Below are 26,777 nucleotides of genomic sequence, written 5' to 3' on the forward strand. Positions count from 1 at the left end.
GTGGCCCGGACGGTCCCATTGCCGGCCCCAGGCCCGTTTCTGGAACATCCCTCACTCACTGCCCGTCTGTGGCTCTTTCCTAAGTGTTTTCTGGCACAAAGAATCACAAACTAAACCTAGGGGAGTGGGTCTGCCTCCAGATTTTCTGCTAATCGGCTGTGTGAACTCGCTCCTGGGTAATATTACAACAGTCAGTCTGAATGAGTCCTTGTCGTCTGCTGAGGTCTCTGTCACTCACCTGAGATCCAGGTCTAACCCAGCCAGCATCTGGGAGAAAACCTCAAAGTTGCCTTCCCCTTCTGGCTGTCGGGCCACGTGGCTCTTCTCCAAGAGCATCGTCTGCAATGGGAGTGGACAGGACACGGTCAGCCGGGTGGCCAGCTACCCAGAGAGCCTGTTGGGGTGTCCCCCGCCCCGATGCACTCTTTGGGGCCACGGCTCAGGTCCACGCTCTGCCAGACACGTCCGCATCGAAACTGCTCATTTATCTCGCTGATCCAGAGCCCATCCAGGGACCCAAGTAACGCGACAGACTCATTCCGATGAAAGCATCCGAAGGTAATCACAATCAACCAGAGCCACTCTCCAACATATTCTTATTTAACACAAGCTTACTAAGCTGCCCCAAGTGGTGATTGATGGTAGAATTGCAGGGCCGGGACAGAAGAGGGACTTTTGGGCACCGAGGAGTTTTCCTGGAGCCTGGACATCATCCCGGCTCAATGTACAAACGACCCTTCTAACAACCTAATCCTATTTTCTGCCTAAACAGCCTGCTTGAGGTTCAGGGAATCGGCACGGGTGATTGTGGAGATAGGAACAAACAAGCCATGTGTTGGTTACACGCGGACGTTCGCGGAAGGCCAGCGAGCGTCTGTTTGATTTCAGCTTATGCTTTTAACACCCAGCTAATGAGCGGCTGAGGTATGTATTTACTCATGAATAGTTCATCCCCGTGACATTCCAAGGCGCAGACAGGCTGGCGATGGCCCGGGGTGCTGAGTGCGTCGGGGAGGAGGTGACCACCGCCGGGGGAGCCACAACCACTTAGACACGTTCCAGGGTCGCGGGGGGGAATGTGGCCTCTGCTGAGTGGGCCTGGGGACGCTGCAGCACGTCCTCCCAGAGCACTCACCTGGAGCTGAGCGGCCGTGACTTTCCCCGTGGCATTGAAATCGAGCGACATCACCATGGCAAACCGGCTGGCATTGCAGCTATGGCCGGTGGGCACAGAGCCAAAAGCCCGGAGGACGGTGAAGGTAGCTCGGATCTTCTCCACTGTTGGGGGGCACGGGGCAGCGAGTCACCCATGGCCCTGGAGCTGCCACCCCACCTCTCACAGGACCACCTTCCCCACTGGCACCTGCACTGGTCCAAGCCCATCTGTTCCCAACACCCTCAGCAGGCTCCCCGCCACCCCCACCCCCAACTCAGCACTAGACCACACACATTTCACTGCTGCCCTGGCTGTGTACTGCAAGCAGAGTGCAGAGGGAAGAAGACTGAGTCAAGAAGACTGAGTCAAGACACAGGGCCGGGATAGCTACAGTCCAGTGACAGGGGCCTCCAGGGCCTGATGAAGGAAGGCAGGGCCTTAACATTCTCAGACCTGCTCTGAGGGAGCTCACAGAGTAGCCACAGCCTTGAAAAGCCCTGCATTCTCGCCACAGTTATTTCTTAGGCACCTACTATGCGCCAGGCACTGTGCTAGGTGCTGGATACAGCCTTTCCTGACTCCCACCCTCAAGTACACGCACTCACGGCAGAGCTACATTTGGGGAGAGCCAAGACTGGTGCCTCTCCCCGCTGTATCCCCAGGCCCTCCCAGGGGTTAGGTGGAGAGTAGGTGATCAATAAAGCTCTAGAATAACCCCAGCAAAGCAGCAGCACACACGGTGGTTAGGGGAATTTGAACATGGGCTCTGCCTTTGCTAGTTAGCTCATTTGGGGCAAATCAGTTAACCTCTCATAGGGGCTATGTATTGCCCCCAAGAGGGCAAAAGCTGATTCTTGTGGGTAGGGGGGATTTCGTTTTCTTATGTATAAAGCACAGATGTGCATAAACTGCATGAAGAGATCATGGTATATCTATGGCAGTAAAATTTCACAGTAGGGGACGATTGGGGGATGGGGGATGTCTGAGAAAGCTCCTTAGGTGTGCAAAAGTGGAAGAAGCATTAAGAACACGGGCCCAGGGGTTATAGCTCCAAAGCCAGACTGTCTGGGTTGGACTCTCAGCTCTAGGATGTTTTAGTTGTGTGGCCTAGGGCAAGCGAGTTAACCTGAGTCTTAATGTCCTCATCTATAACGTTTGAATAATAATATCTACCTTAAAGAACTGTTTTAAATAATAAATGAGTTAATATGCTTGGAATAGGGCTCAGCATGTAAGTCCTCAGCAAATGTTTACTATGGTTATTATTATTATTATTAATTGGCATGTTTTAAAGCCTAGTTCAAACATCATTTCCTTTTTTTTAAAAGTTTTTTAAGTCTTATTTATTTATCTTGAGGGCGGTGGGGAAGAGCATGAGCAGGAGAGGGGCAGGGAGAAAGAGGAAGGGAGAGAATCCCAAGCCTGCTCTGCTCCGTAAGCATGGACGGAGCCCGAGGCAGGGCTTGAACTCATGAGTGGCGAGATCATGACCTGAGCTGAAATCAAGAGTCGGACGTTTAACCGACTGAGCCACCCAGGCAGACATCACGTCTTCAAGGAAGCCCCCGAACTCCTCTCCTCTGAGCTCCCCGTGACTCTCTCCTAACCAGCTCTGCCAGCCCTTTGTGCAGAGCACTGGAGTTTGGCACATATGTGAAGTTCAGTTTCCCTTCTGGCTGTCGACTCCTCATGAGCATAGGCCCTGCCCTTCTGTCTTTACCTACTGGGTCCTCTGTACGGTGCAGCAGGTTGTGCACCGCACAAGGACACCATGTCGAAGGGACATGCTGTTTACATCATACAATTACAGGTTTGTATATCTGTTAGGACAATTTCCCAGAACATGGCGGTCAAGGGTATGGTTCTGACAATGTCAGTGCATGATGATTGCTCTGCAGGCAGCTGTGGATGTCTTGAGGAAGGAGTACCTTTTTCTAACTTGCACAGAGGCATGCAATGAACTATGGGTGGCCCTGTCTAGAAAGAAGCAAGCACAGAGTCTGCACATGGGTGCTCAGTGAATGCTAGCTGAATGGGTATAAGGAGGAGCAACACAGCGTCCCCTCCAACTCTCCCCACCCTCCCCCACAGCCCGCCCCCAACACATGCCACCTGGAGACCACTGTACCTGAGACCCTGCCATCCACACTGCCTGCCATCGCCACCAGGTGCTCCAGGACCTGCTCGCAACAAGTGGTCTTCCCAGCACCGCTGCGCCCCAGGGCCACGATGCTCTGGTCTCTCCGCTGGCTCAGCAGCGCCCAGTATGCCCGCTGGGCCAGGGAGCCAACGTGAGCTGGCAGGCCATCCCGGCGGCGCCTGGGCACCTGCAGGAAGACGATCCTCGACATCGGTCTTCCCACCCCAGCCGGGGCCCAGGGAGCACCCCAAGGCGGTGTCCCACCCCAGCCTCGAGCCCAGCCCACCCCTGCCTGTCATCCTACCCCAACCTTATCAGACAAGTCGAATTTTACTGGGAAAAGCCCAGTCCTGGGGTCTACTCCTGCCCCTGGCTCACCGTGAGCCCTTGGACAGCCTCCGAGTCTACTCTGAACCTGGGTCTCCTCTTTAACCCCTAGGAGGCTTGTGTTAGCTCATTATTGGATAGTACTTGCCCGGAATGAGGCAGCTGGACAGACTGGCAAGATTGATTAGTGATGTCTGCCATGGAAACAGAACGAAGCACGGGGTAGATGGTGGTACATATGCCATGCATTGGCCATGACAGTTTTAGGTTATACCTGAGGACTTCCACTCCATTCATCCATTCATTTATTCTTCATTCAATACACAAAAATATTATTGCGGGCACAGCGCTACACAAAACAGATAAAGGGAATCCCTACCAACCGTGAGGAGATACCATTGTATACATATTAGATGGCTAAAAACAGGTTTTAAATTTTTGTAACACTCACTACCAAGGTCTGGTGAAGGCACAGAGTGACTGGAATGTCCATGCAATGCTGGTAAGAAGGACAAATGACACAGTCACTCTGGGAAACAGTGAGAGGTACATTCATCATACAACCTGGCAATCCCATTCTTAGGTATTTACCCAAGAGAAATGAGCCGTTATGTCCACACACACACACACACACACACAAAAGACAACCTTCAATGTCACTGGTCCTATTAAATATATATTCAAAGTCATCGAAAACTAGAAACAACCCAAATGCCTTGTAACTAGTGAACGAAGGTAAACAAACATCGTGGTTTTAGCACTGAAGGTCCCATATCCCGGGAAACCCCTCTAACTGGGAAAACTGGGACAACTGGTCACCCTATTGAATGGATAAACCAGCGCACGCATACAATAACAAATGGCCAATCGCTGCTGTAATAGGGGTGAATGTCGAACGAACGCATCGTGGCAAGTGGAAGAAGCCGATTCAAAGGTTACCTGCCGTATGATTCCAATTACGTGACTTTTTCAGAAAAGGCCAAAGTGTAGGGACAAAAAGAACAGATCAGTGGCTGCCAAGGGCAGGACCCGGGAGGCGGGCGGGGTGACAACCAAGGTTCCAGAGAACTTCTAGGGGGCAATGGCATGGGAACAGTCCTGTAACTGACGGTGGAGGGTGTTGCATAACGGTACGCGTTTGTCAGAAACTTACAGGACTGTCCGCTAAAAGGGGTGAATCGAACCGACTGCAAATCATACCTTAATAACTCTGCCTTAAAACAGCCCTGCCTACGGAGTCGAGCCTGCTTTCTGTTGCGAAGAGACAGATGAGAAACAAACGAAAGAATGAAACTATCGGGAGACATTTTAAAGCCTGAGTGAGATCACCAAGGAAGGGGGTATTTAAAGAGGAGGGAAGAGGTATGGGGGGACAGGGCAACTGCCTTGGAGAGGTCAGGGAGACCCGCAAAGGAGGCTGAGGAGGAGAGGCCAGTAGGACAGACGGAAAAGCAGGACAGGGGAGTCCTGGGAGCATTTGCAGGAGGAGCTTGGCCACACCAAACGCTATACTGAGGGTCAAGTCAGGGGAAATCAGAGACTTGAACATTTGGCAAATGAGTTTGGCAGCGTGGAAACCACCGGTGACCTTGACGAAAGTCTGCTTAGCGTGGCCTTGGGGTAGAAGGGAGGAGGGCACCTGGAGACAGAGTGGTCAGTGGAGGGGCACCAAGGTGGGCAGGGCAGCCGGCCCGGCCGGACGAGGACATCCAAATGTCCTGGAATGATAAGCAGGCGACGACTGGGCCCAGAAAGGCCCCACCTGCCCTCTTCCGTGCCTTAGCAGGGCCAGGGGCACAAACCTCAGAATGGCGGCTTTTCCCCCACCCTGCACCTCCCGCCTGGGGCTCAGGGCCGCCCTTCCTGCCCGAGACATCCCACAACAATAATGAATCCCTGTCCTGACACAAAACACAAGGTTCCAGGGCTCAGGAGGACCCCAAAGCTGGCCAAAGTGGGACCAGCCCCCACGCTGGCTGGACACAGCCTTAGGGCATGCAGCAGAGACAGAGGGTCCTGGGGTCTGAGCCCTGGAGCCACCTCCCACTCTGGGAACACTGAGGTCCAGGGGACAGGCCGTCCCATCTGTCAATCTCCCCAGCGGGCCGGAAGGGAAAAGGGGAATCCTTCAAACCCAGGCCCCTGTGCACACATACAGGTGCATGCGTGCACACGTGCCTTGCTTGTACGCACACACGCGTGCTCACGGGCACACGCACCCAAGAGTCGCAGAGGCCCCAGTGACTCAGAGCTGTACCCGTCTATACCCCACACATTCACACCCGTGCTCACAGCCACGCAGACCTGCACCCCCAGGCGCACACCCAGCTCCCAGCCGCGCCAGGTGGGCCAGACTCCCAGTGAGAGAGGCCCCCAGCCGGGCCCCAGGTCCCACCAAGTCCGGCTTCAAGATGCCATCGCAGGTCTATGCTCCCACCTGGTGGCCATTTGAGGAGCCAGACGTGACTCAGCCAAAGCGTGTAGAAGGTGGTTTCGGGTTTGGGTGTGGGAAGCTGGATGCTTTGAGGGGTTACAGGGGGCTTGGGGGATCACCTCACTCAAATTCTTTGTTACAGGGCGTATTCCAGCTCCTGGACATCCCAGGCTCTGCAACGGATGCCTCGATCCAGGATGGCCGGTGAGAAGCCGGCCTTACCGTGGGAGTCTCTGCTAAATCTCCCTCCCCGAGGCTTTGAAGGAGCAATACAAGTAACCCGGCATCTTGGAAGGCTCAGCGGCCTTGGGCTGCAGTAGCCCGAACGTAGCCCTCACAGCAAGGGAGGGGCCAGTGCAGGTGCCCTTATGGATAGCCAGGTTGGGCAGGAAGCAACGGGGGAGGGGTGTGTCCTGGAGAAGAGAAGTCTTAGAGGCAGACTCAGAGCCACTGTCCCTTTCTAAATGGACCTTAGCCTCATTTGGGGGCTACGGATGGGTTTGCCCCATGGTACTCCAGAGGGCGAGATGCAGCTTTTCATCCCCAATTGGCGGACGAGAACGCTGAGGCCAGAGAGGTGTCGTGGTCTTTCCAAGGCACTGGAGGGGCATCGGCAGCGGCTCCAAAGGCCTGCGACTTCCCCAGTCCTCCCAGCAGCACCTGCGTCAGGCCTCCCTGCCTCCTCTTTTGCCCGCTTTCCCCTATCCACCCAGCAGCCCAGGGGAGCCCTTTCCAGCACACGTCGGACCATCTCACCCCTCTGCCAAAGATCCCCCGAAGCTGGCATCATGCTCAGAGCAACAGCCGGGAACATCATGACCACATAGAAGACCTGCTGCGACCCAGACCCCACTTGTCCTGGCCTCCTCACTGTCTCCTCCTCCACACCAGCTGCTCTCCCCACTGTTATCTTTATTACTGGGGGCCTGTCTTCCCCCTCGAGAACAGAACGCCCACCGGGGCAGGCTTATCGGTCTTCCTCCCTGCTCTTTCCTCCATGCGGGGCATAGAGGAGACCCTCTTGTCAGTATCTCAATCAATGGGACCAATGAATGGGATCAAAGAGAGAATCCGGCTCAAACGGCTCAGTCGTGGCTGCAGGGCCCGCCACCAGGTGGCGCTGAGAGATCTCCTTTGCTTTGACTGTCTTGACACAAACCGGCCATTTCCACACTTGGCAGGGAAAAAAAATTAAACAAACAACAGAAGGGAGGCTTCTGTTTCCCGAGGTATGTGGGTGTCTGGGACTCTCGAGTAGGCAGTATGGGGTTCAGAGCACAGAAAGGCTGGTGGCCTGGGTTTTACCCCCGCTCTCCCCCTTGCTGAACACAAGGGCTGGCCCAGAACATCTCATCTGTAAAATGGGGCTAGGAGAGGGCCCGACCTTTCCAGGTGGGTGTGAGCATTAGTTGAGATGATATGTAAGGTGCTGGAAGCAGTGGCTGGTGCAGAAATGATATTTGCTCAATATCTTCTCATTATTATTGTGTGTAACACCCCTGTTATTTCTATCCATGACTCAAGGTTCCCCTCGATGGAGGGGGGAATCACGTGGTCCTCGATGCCCCCGCGATGCCCACAGTACCCCAGACCTTTTTATCTGGCAGGATGCTACTCACAGACAAGTTTGCAGGGGGCTTTGGCTGCCCTGCTCTCCCCTGAGAGGCAGAGGGGACGCACCCCCTGCACGGCTAGCACATATTCCCATGGTCCCCCTCACCTTGCCTGCAGAGGGCACCGGGGGCCTCCGGGGCTGGAGGGCGATCAGGTCCGGCCCGGTGAAGGTGTGGGGCAGCTGAGCCTGGTAGCGGTGCAGAAGCGTGTTCAGGACACTTGATTCGTTGACACTGACCAGGGAGGCCAGGTCCTCAGCCTGGTCCAGCTCGGGGGGGTTGGCCTGTGAAGCATCACACAAAGTGTCCTCTGCCCTCCTGGGCCTCCATACCAGCATCACCACCCATACGCGCACACACACACACACACACACACACACACAGCCCCGGTGACCCTCTTCTGGGAGAGCTATTTGCCACAGACCAGGACAGAACACAAAGACTCTGGAGAGAGAGAAACAAATCCGTATAAAACTCGTTTGCCCTTTGCACAGCCTGAGAGCCACCTGTCTCTCTCTCTCTCTCTCTCTCTCTCTCTCTCTCTCTCTCTCTTTAGTTAATTTATTTGGAGAGAGAGAGAGAGAGAGAGAGAAGAGGGGAGGAGCAGAAAGAGAGGGAGGGAGAGAATCTCAAGCAGGCTCCATGACGTCAGCACAGAGCCCGACACAGGGCTCGATCTCATGAACCGTGAGATCATGACCTGAGCCGAAACCAAGAGTCGGACGCTTGACTGACTGAGCCACCCAGGCGCCCCTGCCACCTGTCTCTTCACACCGGTCCTCCCTCCTGAACTCACTGCCCCAGGAGGGGACAGATTCCTGAGACGGACACAGCAAGATTCAGAGAGCCTTCTCAAATACTATGAGAAGGATGGTGTTCTAGAGTGGCTGTTGCCTCCTCTCTGGGTCTTGCCAGGGAGCTCTGCATGTGTTCTGTGACCCTCGGGGGTAAAGGCCAATGGCCAAACAGCCCCATTTCTCTGGCAGCCCATTGTGCACTGATCCCTTGGAAATATGCCCAAACTCTTCCAGAAGCGAGGAATGATTGCAGCTTCTCCTTGGGACGTCCCTTCTAAAAGCCTTCCTACCATTCTTTCCAGCCTCAAAGAGTTTTTAGGGCCTACTGCTCTGGGGTTTGGGCCAAGCCTGAGCTCTCTTGTGGGTCAACCTTTTTGTCAAGGACACGAGCCCACCGCAATAATACCCCAAACAATAGTCCACCGAAACCTCGGCTACAGTTGATGACAAGCTGCAAATTTGGCCCTGAATTCCCTGGCAGCCAGGGTGAAAAGGGAAACCCGCCCTGTGACATGATCTGCAATGTCCGTAAAATGAAAAGCGGTCACGTTCTTGGATCAGGCAGAACTCCCAGTTCTGACAAACATGTTTGTGAATGTGCCTGTGTCAAGAGAACCCCGAGAGAGAGAAATGACCTCCTGACGATACACCTCCAGCAGAGCAGTGAGTTCCAAGATGGCCTTCCTTACAACTCCCTCCAGGGCATCAAGCCAAAGAAGTCTGTGCAGTCAAGTGCAAGGAAATCTCTTGCAGGGGTGGGGAAAGACGGTGCGCGGCATGCGGGGAGAGAGACGGAGGGCTCACCCTATGAACACACTCCTCGTCCACCTCAGTCACGGTTTTGTCAGCATCGATGCAAACTCGCACCCTTCCTGCCGGCAGGTCAGCTGTTCCCTCATCCGGCTTCAGGACAGTTGCTGATGACAGCCCCGAGAGAAAGAGAGAGAGAGAGAGACCCAGAATCTGAAGCTGAGCTGTCAGAACAGAGTCCAACGTGGGGCTCGAACCCATGCACCGTGAGATCGTGATTTGAGCCAAAGTCGGACGCTTAACCAAATGAGCCACCCACGTGCCCCATGGACGCGGCATGCCCCTCACCCTTCCCTCCAGACTCTGATCTGGCAAATACGGCCAGCAACAGAGGGGGCGCAGGAAGAAAAGACTTAGACCCTCCCAGATGGGCTAACACCCCTAATTACCAAGAGTAAATCCATCCTTCTGAACCAGCCACACTTTCTCTGCCTCGTACCATCTGTCCTCAGGAGCCTGAGAGCAAAGATCACATGAATCAGGTGACCAAGGGGACGCTGCCCTCCCTCTGCCCCCACCACCCCCACCCCACCCCCTTGTCCGGAGTGAACCCTTCACATGGGAGTTTCTCACGGTGTGATCTGGGCCCAATGAAGTCAGAATTTCCCCCAAGGGAGGGCAAGTGGGGTGGCGATTATTTACAGGCAGATGCCTCGGCCCCACCCCTGGCCCCTGGAATGGAACCGCTAAGGCAGGGCCCGGGAATCTGCATTCTGAGCAATCTGCTATTTATGCAGCCCCGAGTTTGAGAACTCTGTGAGTAAGCTCAGCCATGACAGGACATCTCCGTCTTGGGACCTCCGTCATGCCGTGGAGACTCTAACCCCGGGATCGGTGCAGTGGGGGCCCCAAGATCCCTACGCAACAAGGAGGATGCCCCCAGGGGCAACTCTTGCCCATCCCCCCCCCCTCGGAAGGCTCCCTCCTGCCCCTCCCCCACTCCGGGGTCTGGAGCCCCTCACCTGATCCAAGTCTCTGCTCTGTCCTCCTTTGCTCCCCTCCGGCAGGGCCGGCCCCTCTTCACCCTCCTTCCGATCCTGAGAACTGTCTGCATGGCCCGCCAGAGCAGGTGGTCCGGCCCTTTCCAGCTCCGTCTCCAGGGTCTCTGTCGCATCATCCACTCCCGCACGGGGCTCCCGGGCATTCTGTCCTCTGCTCTCTGGCCGGCCCTCCTTCCCAGCCGCCGCTGGGTTCTCCCTGCATGCACCCACCTCCTTGGGGGTTTCACAGCCCTTCTCTCTCTCCCCCCCGGCTCTACCTGCCTCCCCGGGCTCACTCTGAGGCCGCCCCTCCTCTCCTACCTTGGCCTGGGGCTCCCCTGCCTTCTCTGTCCTTCTCAGAGGCTGGCCTGCTTTCTCCACCCCTCCGGGAGCTCCCCCCACCTTCCCGGGCTTCCCCTGAACCTTGCTCATCTTCTCTGCCTTGACCTGAGGCTCCTCTGTCTTCTCTGCCTTACTCAGCAGCGAACCTTCTTTATCCTTCTTACTCCGGGGACCATCCCACTTGCTCCTGCTGCCCAGGGAGACTCCCCACTTTCTCACCTGGATCTGGGCCCCAGCGGGCTTGCCGTTGCCCCCCGAATCCTTGGAGAGGTTCCCCTTTGCCATCTTGTTCGGGGGGTCCCCTGCCCCTTTCTCTGCTGTAGCTGACTGTCCCCCTTCGCCTGGCCCCTCTCTGCCCTGGAGTTCACCTCCTTTCAGCCCTTTGGTCTGGGGGTCCCTGCCCCCTTTCCCCACCACGCCTTGTGTTCCTGGGTCCACAACGCCCTCAGTCTGGGTCTTCTCAGCCTTCAGGGCTGTGTCCTTAGTGCCATGAGTCCCTGGAGTCCCCCCCTTCTGTTCCCCTCCAGGGTCTGTGGCTGGGGGTGGGGTCTTACAGGTGGGGGCGTCATGGGGCTGGGTCCTCTGCTCCGGCTTGGCTGAGTCCGGGTCCAGCTTGGCCACCATCAGCAGCACGTCACCCCTCCTCACACCTCTCTTGAAGGGCAGGGGTTTTCTGGCTGGGGTCCCACTGGGGCCCGGCTCCTGGGGCTTCTCACCATTGATGCTGGTCATCAGCACGGGGTCTGTGGGGCCGGCCTCCTGGCTCTCCTTGCCCGGAATGTTTGAGTTCTGCGGAGAGCCTGACTGGCTGCCTTGGGGGATTTGCTGGTTTCCAGATTTGGTGCCACTGTTGGACTTGCCCTTGGGTTGGCCAGCAGAAGTTTCTGGGGTCTAGGAGAGAGGCCACAGCCACACTTAGCTGCTCGCTGACCAGACAGCCTTATCACTAAGTCACTCACTCACTCATGCACCCAGCCATTCACCCATCCAGAGACCCCCAGGCACCGACGGGACACAGGACTGGACAGGCCCTGTGCCAGGCAGTGAACTGAACCCCAACACCCTGGACCTTGGCCCAGCACCTCAAAACCAAGCGACGGAGTGGAAAGAGTCGACTTTGGAGCCCGACAGACCCAAGTTCAGCTTCTCACTCTGCCATTCGCCAGCTGTGTGGCCTTGGGTAAATTGCTTCCCCTCTCTGAGCCTATTTCGTTAACAATAAAATGAGTTTCGGGGCGCTGGGGTGGCTCAGTCGGTTAAGCGTCCGACTTCGGCTCAGGTCGTGATCTCGCGGTCCGTGAGTTCGAGCCCTGTGTCGGGCTCTGCGCTGACAGCTCAGAGCCCGGAGCCTGTTTCAGATTCTGTGTCTCCCTCTCTCTCTGACCCTCTCCCGTTCAAACTCTGTCTCTCTCTGTCTCAAAAATAAATAAACGTTAGAAAAATATTTAAAAAAAAAAAACAACAATAAAATGAGTTTCATAATGGCCTACGTCACAGGGCGAGCGTTAGGGTTCGTGATAATGCACAGAAACTGAGCCCAGTGCAGAATTCGTCCTTGGTAACAGTAGCTCCCTCTGCTGTCATTGGTACTTTTGCTGTGTCGCTGTTATTATTACTATTATTTCTGCCTTGAGTCTTCCTGCTGGGCCAAGGAGAGGGAAGGGGGCTTGGGGACTAGAGCAGAGGACCTGTTCTAGTCTTGGCTGGAATGCTTTCCAGCTGGGTGACGGTGAACGACACCACCTAACCTCTCTGAGCCTCGGTTTTCCCTCCATGCAAGGCCAGGGTCACCTGACCATCCAGAGTTTTGGTGGAGTGAGATGTGGAAAAGCGCTTTGGAAGTGGCAGAGAGCTGAACAGAGTTGTTGCGACTTTTGCCGTCCGGATGCACTCCCCATGCCAGGTGAGAGCCCTGGCATGTCCCCCACGGTCCTCCCCAGACCCTGCCCCCCTCGGCGGTCCTCCCCCCACCCCTACTCCCGGCCGAAGTCCTCCCAGCCCACCTACCCCCCCACCCCACCCCCTCGCCTGGCCTGGACATCTGATCTCCGACGCCCCCTGCAGGCTCCTCTCCCAGGCTCTTCTGCTGCCTTGTGGCCTCAGCCCCACCCAGAGTTTTGTCCTCAAACCAGCCTGGCTGTGGCCTGAACTGCTCACAGGGCCACCTGGGCCGCTGCCTCTACAGAAAGAGAGCTGGAGGGTGCAGGTGGGAGGTCCATCCTGGTGCCTGGCTTCACCGCCTGCCCAGGTCTGGGCTCTGCGTCTGGGACCATGTTGGCCACCTCCCCACACACTTGGGCCCAGGACTCGGTTTCTCACCCTCCTCTTGCACCCAAACCAGCCCCCAGATCATGTCGATTCCACCTGCCCGGCATCACATTTTTGTCTCCCTTCCCAAGCCCGGGTCTGCATTCATCTGGGCCACGGTCACAGTCCCTGAACTGGTGGCCTTTGAATCTGCTGCCACAGTCATTTGAAACCTGATCAAAAGATTTTGGCAGTGGCCCCCAGCCTATGGGAAAGTCATTCCCTACCATCACCTGCCATTCAAAGCCCTCAATGAGGAGTCACCACCCTCCATTCTGGCCTTATAGTCCCTGTGTGTCCCCATGCCTGAGCCACACAGGGGCATCTCTTACCACATCTGATGCTTCTCTGCTTCCATGCTTCTGTTCACATCAGCTCACTGCCCGGAATGTTCTTTCCCCCTCTTCACTTGCCGATGCTGTACTCATCTTTCTATACCCAGCTCAAATGCCACCCCTCTGCAAATGTGTGCCTACAGGCCTCGCTCAGAACCTGTCTCACGCACCCCTCTGGTCCCAGGGCACCGTGCAGGTGCACCGTCAGCAGCAACGGCCACATTCTGCACCCCAGTCTGGCTTTGACTTGTGTTTCTGCCCCGTTTCAGGTGGTGGAGGCCTCAAGGGCACGGTCTCCACGGCTTTGTCATGATGATGATGATGATGGTAATAATAACAACCGTCATGCACAGATCACTTTGCAGTGGGTTCTACAGGACCATCACACCCTACTTAAGCCTCGTAAGAACCCACCGAAGTAGGTTCTGAGCTCCGCCCCCATTCTACGGATAAAGAAGTAAACACAAGGCTATCAGGTGGCCTGAGAGACAAAGCCAGAATGGAAAGTCATACAAGCCTCTGGGAGTCTAAAGTCAGTGCCCTTAATTGAAGCATAGTCACAGCCTTACTTGTCCCCAGGACTCACTAGAATCTCCTGGGAGCTTTTTTCTTTTGCTTTTTTTTTTTTTTTTTTTTTTTTACATTTATTTATTTTTGAGAGGCAGGAAGAGACAGACTGCAAGCAGGGGAGGGGCAGAGAGAGAAGGAGACACAGAATCCAGAGCAAGGTCCAGGCTCTGAGCCGTCAGCCCAGAGCCCAGCGCAGGGTTCCACAATCCTTGAGATCATGACCTGAGCCGAAGTCAGACGTTTCACCGACTGAGCCACCCAGGCGCCCCTAGAATCTCCTGGGAGCTTTAAGAAAACAGTGATTCTGGGGTGCCTAGGTGGCTTAGTCAGTTGAGCATCTGACTCTTGATTTCGGCTCACGTCATGACCCCCAGGGTTGTGGAGTCAGGCTCTGCACTGAGATTCTCTCTGCTTGTGATTTTTTCTCTCTCCCTCTGTCTCCTTCTCCCACTCCTCATGTTCTATCAGGAGAAGAAGAAGAAGAAGAAGAAGAAGAAGAAGAAGAAGAAGAATGCTTTGGCCCCAATCGCAGACAGTCAGATGGAGTTGGCCTGGGCTGTGGCTGCCCCAGTGATTCCAGAGTGTAGCTAGGACTGAGAAAACCTGCTCCGGTGCCCATGGCCTAGTGGCTCAGTCTGACCTTCTCGGGGCCAGGCAGGACACAGCCTTGGAAAGAGGATTGGCTGCACTTAGCACATCTCTCCACTGTCTATACCATTTTAAAAAGTGAGTCAGTGCCTTATTTTCTAACCAAACCACCATAGCAGAAACAGTGACATGAATTTGAGCCAAACGAGGTAACCGGCCCTACCCTCCCTCACCCAAATCCTTTGGATTTTCTCAGTCACCAAAGCCCTCAGTCCGCTCTGAAGCCTTCTCAGTATACGGGGAGGAGGCGCCTGTAGAATCACTGGGGCCAAGAGGAAACTCACAGCGCATCCATTTTACAGATGGGCAAGCTGAGGCCAAAAGAGGGGAAGGGCTTTGGCCTGGACCACACAGAGTGGTGGGGCCAGAGCGAGAACCCAGCTCTCCCGACATTTGACGTGGGTCTCTTTCTGCCCCGTGTGATTCCAGCCTCTTCCTGTCTCTCACTGGCTCGGGGGCCTTTGGAAATCCAAGCCGCCTCTCTGAGCATCGTTTTACATCCCTGCAAACTGGTGGCAGAGTCTAACGGCTCCGTGCAAGGATTAGATGGGGGCCAAATAAAGCAGTTGTGCTGGGGTAAGGAGAAAGAGTCTGGTTATTTACCGATCGGGACAAGAAAATCAAACTGGCAAGAACCAGCCAGGGCTTGCTGTGTCGCAGAAACATGTCCCCGGGCTGCCGTGCTCCAGCCCCAGGAACATCTTGGCCCAAGGTCCAGACACCTGTTGTGCTCTGAGGCCTGTCCATCCTGCATCTTGGCTCTGAGGCTCTGCCTAGGCCCTGGGGCGACAGTTTGTCCCCATCCTATGCTCGGCTCTGCTTCTTAACTTGTGCACGGTGATGCCAGCACGGCCTGCGGCCTCATGGAACATTTTCCTTCCCAGGCCTCTGTGGCCACATCGGCCACCTTGCTCCCTAGACTAGCCCTTTCCCAGGCAGCTCGCCAGCGCAGTGAGCACACAGACTCTTGCCCTGGCTCTGCCGCTCTCTGGTCTCATGACCTTGAGCAAGTTGCTCGACCCCTCTGAACCTCAGTCTCCACCTCTGCTAAGTGGGTATCATCTGATCCACCCCATTGCCGCGGGGGGGAGGGCAGGGATCAAAGGAGCCCACGAGCGGCAGAGTGAACCTTGTCTAGTGATGAACGGCCTCCAGTCACTTTGCATCGTGATCCAACAGCAGCCTACGGAGGTTGACTTTAGCCCTCGCTTATGCCTGGGTCGGGCAGGGGTGGGGGCCGAGCCCGTCCTCCCTGGCATCCTCCCCCACAAAGACGTGGCGGGGATGTGTTCAACAGCTGCTGCCGTTCAGCTGCCAGAGAACTTCTCTGAGGCAGCAAAGTCATTGTAATTGGACAGGTGCGGGCACGTGGGGGACCGGACAGGCAAACAACAGCTGAAGGGGGGTGGGAGGTGGAGCTGAGGTTGTCACTGGACTGGAGTCAACTCCCGGCCGGGAGGCGACCAGATCTCTCAGCCCAACCCCTGCGGTATTCGCCCCACCTCAAGGGGGCGCCAGAGAGACCCGAGGCCATGGCCTGTCTGCCTGACAGCGATCCGCCCACAGCGCACTCCAAGCCCACCTGCCTGGTGTCCAGCCTCGTCCATCCTGCCCAGGGTCCCTGGCTGAGCGGCTGGGGACAAGGAGGGAGGCAGCGCTGGCCGCCATCAGGGATAACTCTGCAAGGTCTTAAAGCACAGGGACAGCATCGTGTCCAATGACTGCTTCAATCCAGCAGAGCTATTCAGAATAATGAAGGGATTTAGTGGACACCAACCAATCAGAAAGAACGTCAGCTGGACCGAGGGACTGAGGTCCCTTCTTGGGCCAAGCACTAACCCTTTGATTATTGGCATGTGGCCATTCCAAGGCACTCAGGGGAGGGGAAGCTGGAGGGCACCGGAGCGGGGCTTGGCCAGAGCGGTGGCCATTTGCCACCCGGTATGGAGAGGTTTCAGGATTTTGACACCTATAACCAGTAACTGGATATCTTTCCCGCTTAAAGTAAGCCGACTACACATCCTTAGGTAACATCTAGGTTTCCCTTTCTGCAAAAAGAGGGGTAAAACGATCCCCACCATCGTACATCAGCCGATATCCTTCATTCATTCATTAAACAAACATTTGCTGAGTACTCGCTATGGGACAAGTTCTACGAGAGGTGCTCAATACAGAGTGGACGGGGAGAGAGAACTGTTGCGCTTAAGGAACTGCTAGTCTGATAAGCCCCACGGTCAAGTATTTAACTATGTCGACCACAGTGAAGACAAACACAGAGGGTGCTGGGGGAATCGGAGGAAGGAGGGCAACGGGAGAGCTTTCCGGGGATGTTCCAGAGAGGTCCCATTTGAGCTGGGTTTTGAAGGATGCGTAAGAGTTCCATCGATCAACTGAAGAAAGGACGTTCCTCAAAGCGGGGAGAACAGGAATAAAGGCAGGATGACAAGTGGCTAGGGAGTCTCATAGGACAGGACGATGGGTATCGACAGGCACCTCGTCCCCCTTCCTGTGGGACCACTTACCTCTTGTTCAGGAGAGCCAAGCGCTGCCTGTTTCCTCAGTCTTGCTTCCTTGGACTCTTTCTCAGTCTCCCGGACCAGTTGCCTAATGAAGCCTCCTGGGATGACAGAGAACAGGGGAGGGGGCGAGGAAGGTGGAGGGCTCTTGTCCTCCTCCCGAATCTGTTTTGCAGAAGCAAAGAAGGAGACAGCTCCGTGAGTGAACCAGTGGAAGCAAGTGGCCCTTTAAGATGCTCGCAGTGGAACCCGGGGGAGGGGACCCCAGGGAGGACATACATGACTCAAGCGCATGCGTGAGCGGCCGTGGCAAAGCGGATGAGGTTCGGCAGGGCTCTGGGGGGTTTCTGTAAAAATCCAACCCTGTGGCTACAGCCCAGTCCACTGACCCAGGGCTGTGGCTTCCTGATGGCCCTCAAACCAGGACCCGGGCAGCCAGGGGCTGGATGCTGGCATTTTACACCAGAAGCAGAGCCTAGACCCGAGTCAGCTGGGGTCAGGGGGCAGCGGAGACTCCTCTGCGGACCGCAGCGACCTTGGGGGCTGACTCAAGGCCACCCGCTCTGGCCGACCGGGGGGTACATCTTTAACCGGCATCACCATGACTGCTCACGGAGGGGAGTAAAAACGTATAGTGCTTTCTATGGCAGAGCTATACCCTGGTTTAAATAAGCTCCTTATCAAGGTCCTCGGTGGGTGGCTGGCAAGGACCTGATCACCCCAGCCCGGCTGAGTAAAGGGGAATCCAAAGGAGGTAGGAAAGACGAGGAGACAAAGTGGAGGCCCGGAGATAAGGTAGGTTGGTGCAGACCTCCGTCCGGGGAGAGAGAAGCAGGGAAGTTGAGGGGCTGGTTGACCCCACACCTCTCTCTCTCGATGGAGGCTGAAGCCATGTCATGGGAGAGAGGGGAGTCTTAAGGCCCACTCAGCAGATGCCGTCCTCGTGCGATAAACCAGATCAGTGTGGGAGGGGCAAAGGCAACCAGGAGGCAGCCGGGGAGAAGCTTCTCGACCACTCCACCCCTCAGCCTTCCAATTCATCAAATCATGCACGATTTGATGAACGGGGGATGGTGGGGTAAAGGGGATGAATGGTGGGATGCGGGGTAAAGGAGATAGCAGGCATCAGAGAAAGAGACAGCCCTTCACGGTATCTCGTGGGAAATAACAAAAGGGAAATGAATAACTCGGAAGAAGGGCCTGATTCCAGTTCTCCATGGTGACAGGAGGCAGGGACCCCAGAAAGCCATCCCCACGGCACAAGTCTGGCAGCCAAGAGCTCTGCCTCTGTCCCGCTGCCCACACAAACCCCAGACTCATCAGAACTGCCATGACGATCCAGACGGGACAGCTGGTCTACCCTCATTCCCCCTGCGGCCTACCGAGGAACAGGAAAAGACCCGGCAGTCATGGGAGGAATTCAAGGAGTTCACGGACTGGGTTAGGGGGGCCGCGGCTAACCGAGCCGGCTCAGGGGAAATGGAAGGTGGGACTGGATACACCACAGGGAGCAGCCTGGGCCACCCACGTTGACTTGCCCTCTGAGGGTCAAGTCGGCCCTGTGGATCCAGCCTGGGCCCTGAGTGTTACTTTCCTTCTGCTCCCACAGGGCGAGGCGTGATGAGATGGCCATGCTGAGACAGTGTCAAGGCTGAGATGAGATGATGCGGGGCTCTCTGCAGACAGCACGAAATGTGGCTTTATGGACACACAGGGCACATGAGGTGAACAGACACAAGACTGACACACGGAGACACGGGGAGGGGTGGAGAGAAGAGAGATACAGGTTAGCTCTTGGACACAGCCCTGCTCCCGCCCCCGCCGACGCCAAGAACCAAGGTCACGTGGCTGGGCACGGCCCACTGGAAGGACAACGATCAGCATGGAGGCCCTTGGCCATGGAGTGGACAGCGCCCCCCAGATCCTTTACCCTTAACCCCGCACTTTAACTTGTCATTGGGACACAACATATACCAGAAGAGGACCTAAATATACAGCTAAGCGGCTATTCTCCCCTAAAGAATAGACCTATTTAACCAGCACCCTGATGAAGATTAAAACATCTTGTTTTATTTGTTACAAGTTCGAGGACAAGCACATCTAATCTATAGTGATGAAGGTCGGAGGACCTGTTAGCTTTTGGCTGGAAAGGGGCACGAGGGAACTTCCTGGGGTGATGGGACTGTTCTGTATCTTGAACCGGGAGGGGGCCACACGAGTGCGTCGTATGAAAGAATTCACCCAGCTGTACAATCCACTCGCTGGATGTCAATCCTGTCTCAATTCAAAAATAAACAGAACAGGGACGCCCGAGCAGCTCAGTCGGCCCAACACCCAACTCTTGATTTCGGCTCAGGTCACGATCCCAGGGTTGCAGGATGGAGACCCGCGTCGGGCTCTGTGCTGAGCACTGAGAGCGGAGCCTGCTTAAGATTCCCTCTGCTCCCTCCTCTCGGCTCATACACCCTCCCTCCCTCCCTCTCTCTCTCTCTCTCTCCCTCAAATAAAAAAAAAAAAAATCAAAATAAATAAATAAACTTAGAAAAAAAAAAAAAAAGAATGAAAGGCGAGCCTGGGGGGCTCAGCCAGTCGAGCGTCTGACTCTTGAGTTGGGCTCGGGTCATGACCTACGTTTGTGAGATCGAGACCCGCGTTGGGCTCTGTACTGGAAAACATTACAGCCCCCTGACCCTCCCTCACACCCCCGTCTAAAGTTACTGTCCCCTCCCCCTCCCCCCCCAGGGCAACCACTCTCCTGACTTGTAACACCATAGAATAGTGTGTTTTTCTTTTGTGAGGGTGCCGCAGGCTCCATAATTGGATCACGCGTGTTAGGAAAGGACAGGGAACCAAAAGTATTCATTGGGCTGGTGCTTTGGGGGAAACAATTTAGTATATTCAGCATCTGATTGAGAGGCTTGACAAATGTTCACGACTTTTGACCTAGCAAGGCCCCTTCTGGATAACAAGCTCAAGGAAGTGATTCTAAAGCAGAGAAGTTCATCACTGGGGGGCTGGTAGCCCCAACCCCAGAGACACAGCCCGTGTGGCCAGGAAGTAGAGGAGGTTGAATAAACTAGAGCCCATCTGACTTGAAGGAATATGCCATGAATCCATTGAGAAGGGTACGTAGGAAGCATTTTAGAAACCGCTTCACTGAGGCATCATTTCTATGCTAGACAGAAGACTTGCCCATTTGTAAACATGCAGTGATGATCTCTGAAAAGTTTTAGAGTTTTGCCACCAGAACCTCAGTCCCATCACCCCCAAAAGACCCTTCCAAGACCCGCTGCAGGGTCCCTGGGTGGCTCAGTTGGCGTCCGACTCTTGGTTTCAGCTCAGGTCGTGATCTCACGGTTCGTGAGTTCAAGCCCCATGCCGGGCTCTGTCCTGACCGTGCAGAGCCTGCTTGGGATTCTGTCTCTCTGTCTCTCTCTCTCCCTGTCCCTCCCCTGCTCACTCTCTCTGTCTCTCTCTCAAAATAAGTAAACTTTAAAAAGAAGAGAAAGGCCATTTGCAGCCACCAGCTGTGTGCACCCTCAGCCCCGGGCCACCACTACCATTCTGTGTATGACTAAATAGATCGCCTTTTCTGGACATTCTCTATAAATGGAACCCTAGCACATGCGGTCCTTTGTGCTTCTTTCGCTCTGCATAATGTCTTCGAGGTTCGTCCGCACTGTTGTGCAGACGAGCTAACTGGCGTTTTCTTGTACCCATGGATCACCTCTCGTTTATGGGGTCGGGATGAATGGCGCTGCTCTGAACAGCCACGTAAATCATCGCGCACCTACGTTTCCATTTCTCTTGGGTAGATCCCTGAGGGTCGCAGTGCTAAGCCTACAGGGTGACGCTTTGTTTGACTGTTTAAGCCCCGGCCAGGCTGTCTTCCCAAGTGGCTGCACCGTCCCCCATGGGCCACCCGCAGTGTGTGAGGCTCGATCGGGACGCGTGCTCCATAACACGGTGATATTGGAAGGTGTCTGTGTTCCCTCTAGAGATTAGAAGGCAGAGCTCAGCATTGCACACACTAAACTCTCCCAAAGGGGCAAAACCCAAAACGCTCCACAGAAAGCCAAGAGTGGAAGGAAGTACACCAAGGTCTTAAAGGAAGTGGTCAGGAGTGAAGGAGTGGACGTCTTCTCCTCCCTCCAACTTTCCGCACCTCTGTGCTGGGCGTTGCCCTCGGAGCAGTGTCCCCCCCCCCACCGCCCCTCCCTCCCAGTCCCTTCTGGAAGATGCCCCCTTCCCAGCTGTCAGAACCACCATCACCATTGAAAGCCAGAGTGTTCATGGTCGGTCTGTGGGTAGCCTCTTTCAGTGACTTATCCATAAGAAGATGGTTCGCACAGAGTTCAAGGTGATCCTGTGTGTCGCACAGACAGCTGTCTGTCTGTCAGGATGCTGTACGTCCTGGAAGCCGGTGAGGCGGACTGGGCTGGGCTGAAACCGGCTCCCATCATCTCACAAGGGCTCCCCATGGCCACCTCTTTCCAGCTCCGTGTTCTGTGACGTCACCTGAAGGGCTTGAAATTGGCTATGGGGGTATTTACACCCCAGAAATGGGCAAATGCGTCAGATCAGGGCTTTTGTTCCGGGAGCTGGCCATTAAACGTTTACCAGCACATCCCTGGATGAGACCCCAGGGCCCCTGTGGGGCCTGGCTAAAAGGAAATCTCGAGATCCAAAGATCCAAGGGACCTTGCGGCTCTGATGAGGTCACAAGCCCACAGGGAGACCCCGGAAACATGTCCCAGGGCAGACGGCCAAGTCTTTGCCTTGAGAAGAAAGTTCCTCACAGCATGGCCTCTCCAGCTTGCAAAGGCACATGAGAGACCGATGGGGTGGAGAATGGGCACAAGATCAGATCTCTGGGGAGAGGGGCAGGGGAAGGGGAGGGGAGACCCTGGGGAGGCCCCCGAGTGACTCATAGCCAGACTCCGCTCTTCTATGCGCCTGGGAAGCAGAGCCCAGGTTATGAATAGGCCTGACGTGAGGTAGCCTGGCCACCAACCACCCCCCCAGCCGCCGGCTCCCCATCCAGCCGAGGCCTGGCCAGGCCAGTGGCGGCTTCCCAAGGATCACCCTCGGCTTCAAGGCTCCAGGGAGAATCCTGGCTGTCAATATGGGCTGTCCTCAGCCGGGGCTGCTGGCCTGCCCAGAGGCCCACAGCATAGGGGGACAGTGAGAGAGCCATCACTCTCCGCGTCCTGCCCCTCGGAGGCATCAGGCCAGTCCCAGTGACCCAGGGCCAGGAGCCAGTGCTCCTGGGAAGGCTTTGTCAAGCCTTAATTTAAGTAAGTGTTCTTATCACCACGTTCCTTTCCAGGTCTAAAACTCACACCTGCCTCATCAGCTTCTGTTTTAAGCCCATGAGGAGGCCCCGGATGCTCAGAATTCATGGTATTAACGTCTTGAGTCTCCCCCTTAGGGGTGGGAGAGGCTGGTGAAGGGAAAGGTGATCCCCAAAGCCAGGGACAGCTTGAAACAGTTTTTCCTGAACACATGTTGGATCTGAGTGGCCCCACGGGGCCCTCAAGGCTTTCCCTCTCACCTCCCCAAATGCCCAGTCCTGACACAGCGGCCAGGACTCCGGTGACTTCCCCTGTCTCAAAACACAAGTTCCCAAGTCTTTAGAGATGCCTACGTGGCCCTCAAACCATCTGCCCTAAAGCCTCTCCCGCTCGCTCCTCCTTTCCTGGCACACCGACCTTCTGGAGGCACCTTCTGTGCAGATTCCCGCCTCAGGGCCTTTGCACATCTGTTCCCTCTGCTTCAAATGCTTGTCCCCGCGTGGCTCACACCATCACCTCCTTCAAGCCGTTGCTCAGTGTCACCTCATCATTGAGCCTCCCTTCCCTATTTAAATGGACGCATAGCCACCCCCCCACCCCCGCATCCCGGCACCACCCATCATTTTATCCCGTCCTTTCTTTCCCACAGCATTTACTGCTATCACTGTCCATCATGCTGTGTATTTTTTGTTTAGCTTCTGACTCACCCTGAAGAACATGGCCCTATGAAGGCCTGAAGCTCCGTGTGTTCTGTCCCCTTATGTAGCCCCAGTGCCTAGAAGAGTGCCTGGCACGCGCTTAGCTCTCTGTGAATGTGTGTTGAATGAGTGACTGAATGCAGGGGTGGGTAACAATCAGGAGTAAAGCGGACGAGGGACGGAGCGGGCCCTCGGCAAGCAAGCCTGTGGCAGGGACTCCTGACATCGCCCCTGTGCTGTCGGCATCCACGGGGCAGGGGAGGGGAGGGGAGGGCGGGCGGCATGATATCATGGCTCTTACACCACCATCACACGGTGGGACCCCAGGAAATTCTCTGAGCCTGTTTTCTCAGTGGTAAAATAAGCCACGCACACACCACACACATGCCCGATCCCCAGTAACTGCTGTTGATCATATTTTCATTTTTATTTGACTCCACGGGTCAAAGCCAGCCTGGGGAACCCAGCATCCACTGCCCCCCAGCCCCCCTTAAATTCCTGCCGGACCTGGAATTTCTTTATCTTAAGAGCTGTTATCGCATTCACCCCCACAGCGGCACAAGGCGGTTGGCATCTCTCCCATAGAGCAGACAGTGACTCAGAGAGGTTGAGGCACTTGCCCAGGGTCACCCAGCTAAAACGTCAAGCTGAGACCTGCTCCCCAGGATGTGTCCCTCTCCTCCTACCCGTGCCCTGCTGTCATCTCAGCCTCACACTGGCGGTGATAATTGGGGCCAACCTGGGGCCGCCAGGTTGGGGCTCGGAGGCACCCTATGTCCTGGCGGCACGTTGTGGAACCCCAGGAAGTTGGCTCAAGTAGGTACATCCGGGGGTAGCACTGTGTGTGCTCTGCTATTTGGTTGGCACCTGTCGGGTGTTAGTCCCGGCACCAGGTCTGTCGTAGCTTGAGAATCGAGGGGGTTAACAAATTCGCTCGAGGCCACACGGGAAGGAGTGGGGATGACCCAGTTGCCTAAATCCCTCCTCCTTCCGTCCACCCTGAGGTCTCTGCCCCCCGACCCCGGAAGGGAGGCAACGCAAGCAAGACCGTTGATGACAGTGCCACTAAGATCTGGGCGCTGCTCGGTGCTGAGAACTCGAGCGCTCACGTCGTTCACGGTCACGAGCCACCAGATTATAGGGTGGATTCTGTGAGTGACCCCATGTCGGAGGGAGGGGACGTGCCTTGATCCCAGCCAGGAAGCGGCGAAGCTGCCTGATGGACCCAGACGGTCTGACTTCAGAGCCCACGGTCGCTATAGCACCCGGGGGTTTCCAGGTTCTCCATCCCTGTGTCTGGCCCACAGCAGCTTCTTGTTCCTTTCTCCTAGCCTCCGTCTTTCACTAGCGCGTTGGGCCACCTCCTCCAGGATGCCTTCCTGACGGTGCCAGCCCATGCCACCCTCCCAGCGGTCACAGCCTCCTGCCTGCTCCACCCAATCACCCCCATCACCCTGCCCTTCGCTCCACCGGCCACACACCTTACGTCGCTGCATGGTCCTTCTTTGTTTCGACTTCCATTTGGAATCCATCTTGCCCACAGTGTGACTGGTGAGTGTATTTACGCCCCAGCTAGCTCACCAGGCGCCTGGAGGCAGGCAGAGGTGTTGGCCGCTGTGAGAGCCAGGGCGAGGCTAGGGTGCTCGACATCTGGTCTGACGGTCACACGGGAGGCCGGGCATGCCAGGATCAGAAGACCGTGGGGAGAGGAAGATGCCCCTGAGGTGGGTGCCTTCCATTTGCCCCTTAGACACATCTTCCACAACCTTCCAGCTTCCAAGTGGGTTCAAGGTCACGGCAATCCCCCCACTGGCAGAGATCAGAGGGCACCCGCGCCCTCCCTGCTTGGGGGCCATGGGTTGGCTGCCTCCCTCCACCGGAAGGCACCCTCCCCTCGGGCCGCCCCTTCCTCTGGCTACCCTCTCCTGCTCTGGTGGCGGGTCCCTCCCCTGCCTCCTTGGTCCTGGAGGAAATAGCAGCTCCTCCTGCGGCTGGTCCCGGCATGCTGCACCCGGGAGAGGTCAGCAAATTTTCCTGCAAAGGACGGGATAGTAAGCCCTTCAAGCACTGAGGGCACAGGGTCTCCCTCCACTACTCAGCTCTGCCTTTGCATTGCTGAGGCAGCCCTGGGTGATATGTAAATGAATGGGCGTGGCTGTGTCAGTACAACTTTATTCTTTAAAGGGGGCCAAGAGCTGGATGTGGCCCTGGCCAAATCTGGAAGGACAAAGTCAAGGCTACCAACATCCATGCTGCTTGCTGAGTTTGAGGACCTCTTCAGGCTCTGCTTGCCAGGCAGCCAGGTCTGGGGCCATTTCCCAAAGGGAAGGGCCTCAAGTCTACGGAAGCTGTTGGGGGAGGGAAGAGTGGACGCTTGGTTCATCTTTCTGTGTCTCATAACACCCCACTCCCATCTTTAGACCGCTCTGTCCTCTGGGGTGCTGACCACTAGGGTTGCAGCCCTCAGGGTTCCCTGGCTTTCTGGCCTCCTGTTGAGTTTGTTCAGTGGAAGGCTCTGGAATGAGACCTGCGTATGGGAACCACAAACGGTAGAGTATTTATCCCCCTGCTGGCCCTGCTTCCCTGGCCCCTAGTTTGGGGAAAGGCTGTGTTTCTCTATCTACGGCCACAAGCCCCTTGGAGAGGTCCCTCTCCATGGACAGACTGCAGTTACCCCCCAGGCTCTTCTATTAACCTTCCGTGCCTTGCATCAGGCCCAAGGCTAATAGCCCACCACTATCCTCTCTGGATGCTTCAGCACGCTTTGTTGGTTTCCTTAACGCTGCACCCACTCTCGGAAGAGTTCCTTCATTCAAAAGGCTCTCCAATTGACCAGCTGGGTATGCGGTCTCCCGGTAAGACCCTGGCCAATACGGCCAGGGGGGCAAGTAGGTTTCAATTCACTATCACCTCTGACAGATGGTTAGTTTCTGCCTGGAGTGATATATGGGAAGGACTCTGAACTTTTATCTGGGCTCAGTGGAAAAGAATGCTCTGATTGATTATTAATGTCTGCCCTGGGCATGGAAGGTGGAATGGTGCACCTTTGCTTTCTATTTTTATATTTTTTTTTCATTTTTCAATGTTTATTTATTTTTGGGAGAGAGAGAGAGAGAGAGAGGGAGAAAGAGAGAGAGCAGGGGAGGGGCAGAGAGAGAGGGAGACAGAGGATCCAAAGCAGGCTGTGCTGTCCGTGCAGAGCCTGACTCGGGGCTCGAACTCATGAAACTTCGAGATCATGACCCAAGCCGAAACCAAGAGTCAGACGCTTAACCGACTGAGCCACCCAGGTGTCCCTTGTCAAATGCAGGCTTAATGGACAAAGGGACTCTCATGATTCATACATGATTCAGCCAAGCTCACCCCGACCTGGAGTTTGATGGCCAAAGGGTCATGTAGTATTGAAAAGAGACTTTGCCCAACGCAGGGACACCGTCCCCTCATCAGGGCAAGGGAAGCCCACAGCTAACAAGTAGCTGAGGATTAAGGCCACAGTCGCAAAACCCACATTATCCTAGAAGATGAGAAGAGGGGTGGCTAATGAGAATAAAGGGCAGGGATGTTAGCAGTAGGAAAGAGTGTAAAGGGAGGGAGAGAGGAAAAAGGGAGGCATCGAGATGGAGAAGAATGGAGAAAATGGGGTGGCAGGGGTGGAGAATGCAATGTGTAACCACCATCAGAGATTCCCAGAGGACCAGACCTTCTCACAAGGAATCTCCTAGACAGAAAGTCAAGGAGTCCTTTCTTGGTCATTTCCAGTGATGGGGAGCTCACTACTAAGTAAAACGTTCAGGGTCTACTCTAATTTTA

The 26,777-nt window shown here is 55.6% G+C and overlaps 1 protein-coding gene across 1 annotated transcript in view; it reads right to left on the reverse strand.

The window, feature by feature from the left end:
* Window positions 1–17,269, reverse strand: part of MYO18B (myosin XVIIIB) — a 241,854-nt gene extending 224,585 nt beyond the window's left edge. Inside the window, exons 1-9 of the mRNA XM_042909670.1 lie at window positions 17,255–17,269; window positions 16,982–17,140; window positions 10,240–11,490; window positions 9,667–9,733; window positions 9,272–9,384; window positions 7,778–7,954; window positions 3,285–3,483; window positions 1,136–1,278; window positions 239–339 (exon numbers count right to left, since the gene is read on the reverse strand). Of these exons, the coding sequence (XP_042765604.1) occupies window positions 239–339; window positions 1,136–1,278; window positions 3,285–3,483; window positions 7,778–7,954; window positions 9,272–9,384; window positions 9,667–9,733; window positions 10,240–11,490; window positions 16,982–17,140; window positions 17,255–17,269 (2,225 nt within the window). The remainder of the gene's footprint in view (window positions 1–238; window positions 340–1,135; window positions 1,279–3,284; window positions 3,484–7,777; window positions 7,955–9,271; window positions 9,385–9,666; window positions 9,734–10,239; window positions 11,491–16,981; window positions 17,141–17,254) is intronic.
* Window positions 17,270–26,777: the final 9,508 nt, after the last annotated feature.

The sequence above is a fragment of the Panthera leo genome, chromosome D3, assembly GCF_018350215.1.
Source record: "Panthera leo isolate Ple1 chromosome D3, P.leo_Ple1_pat1.1, whole genome shotgun sequence".
NCBI lineage: Eukaryota > Metazoa > Chordata > Mammalia > Carnivora > Felidae > Panthera > Panthera leo.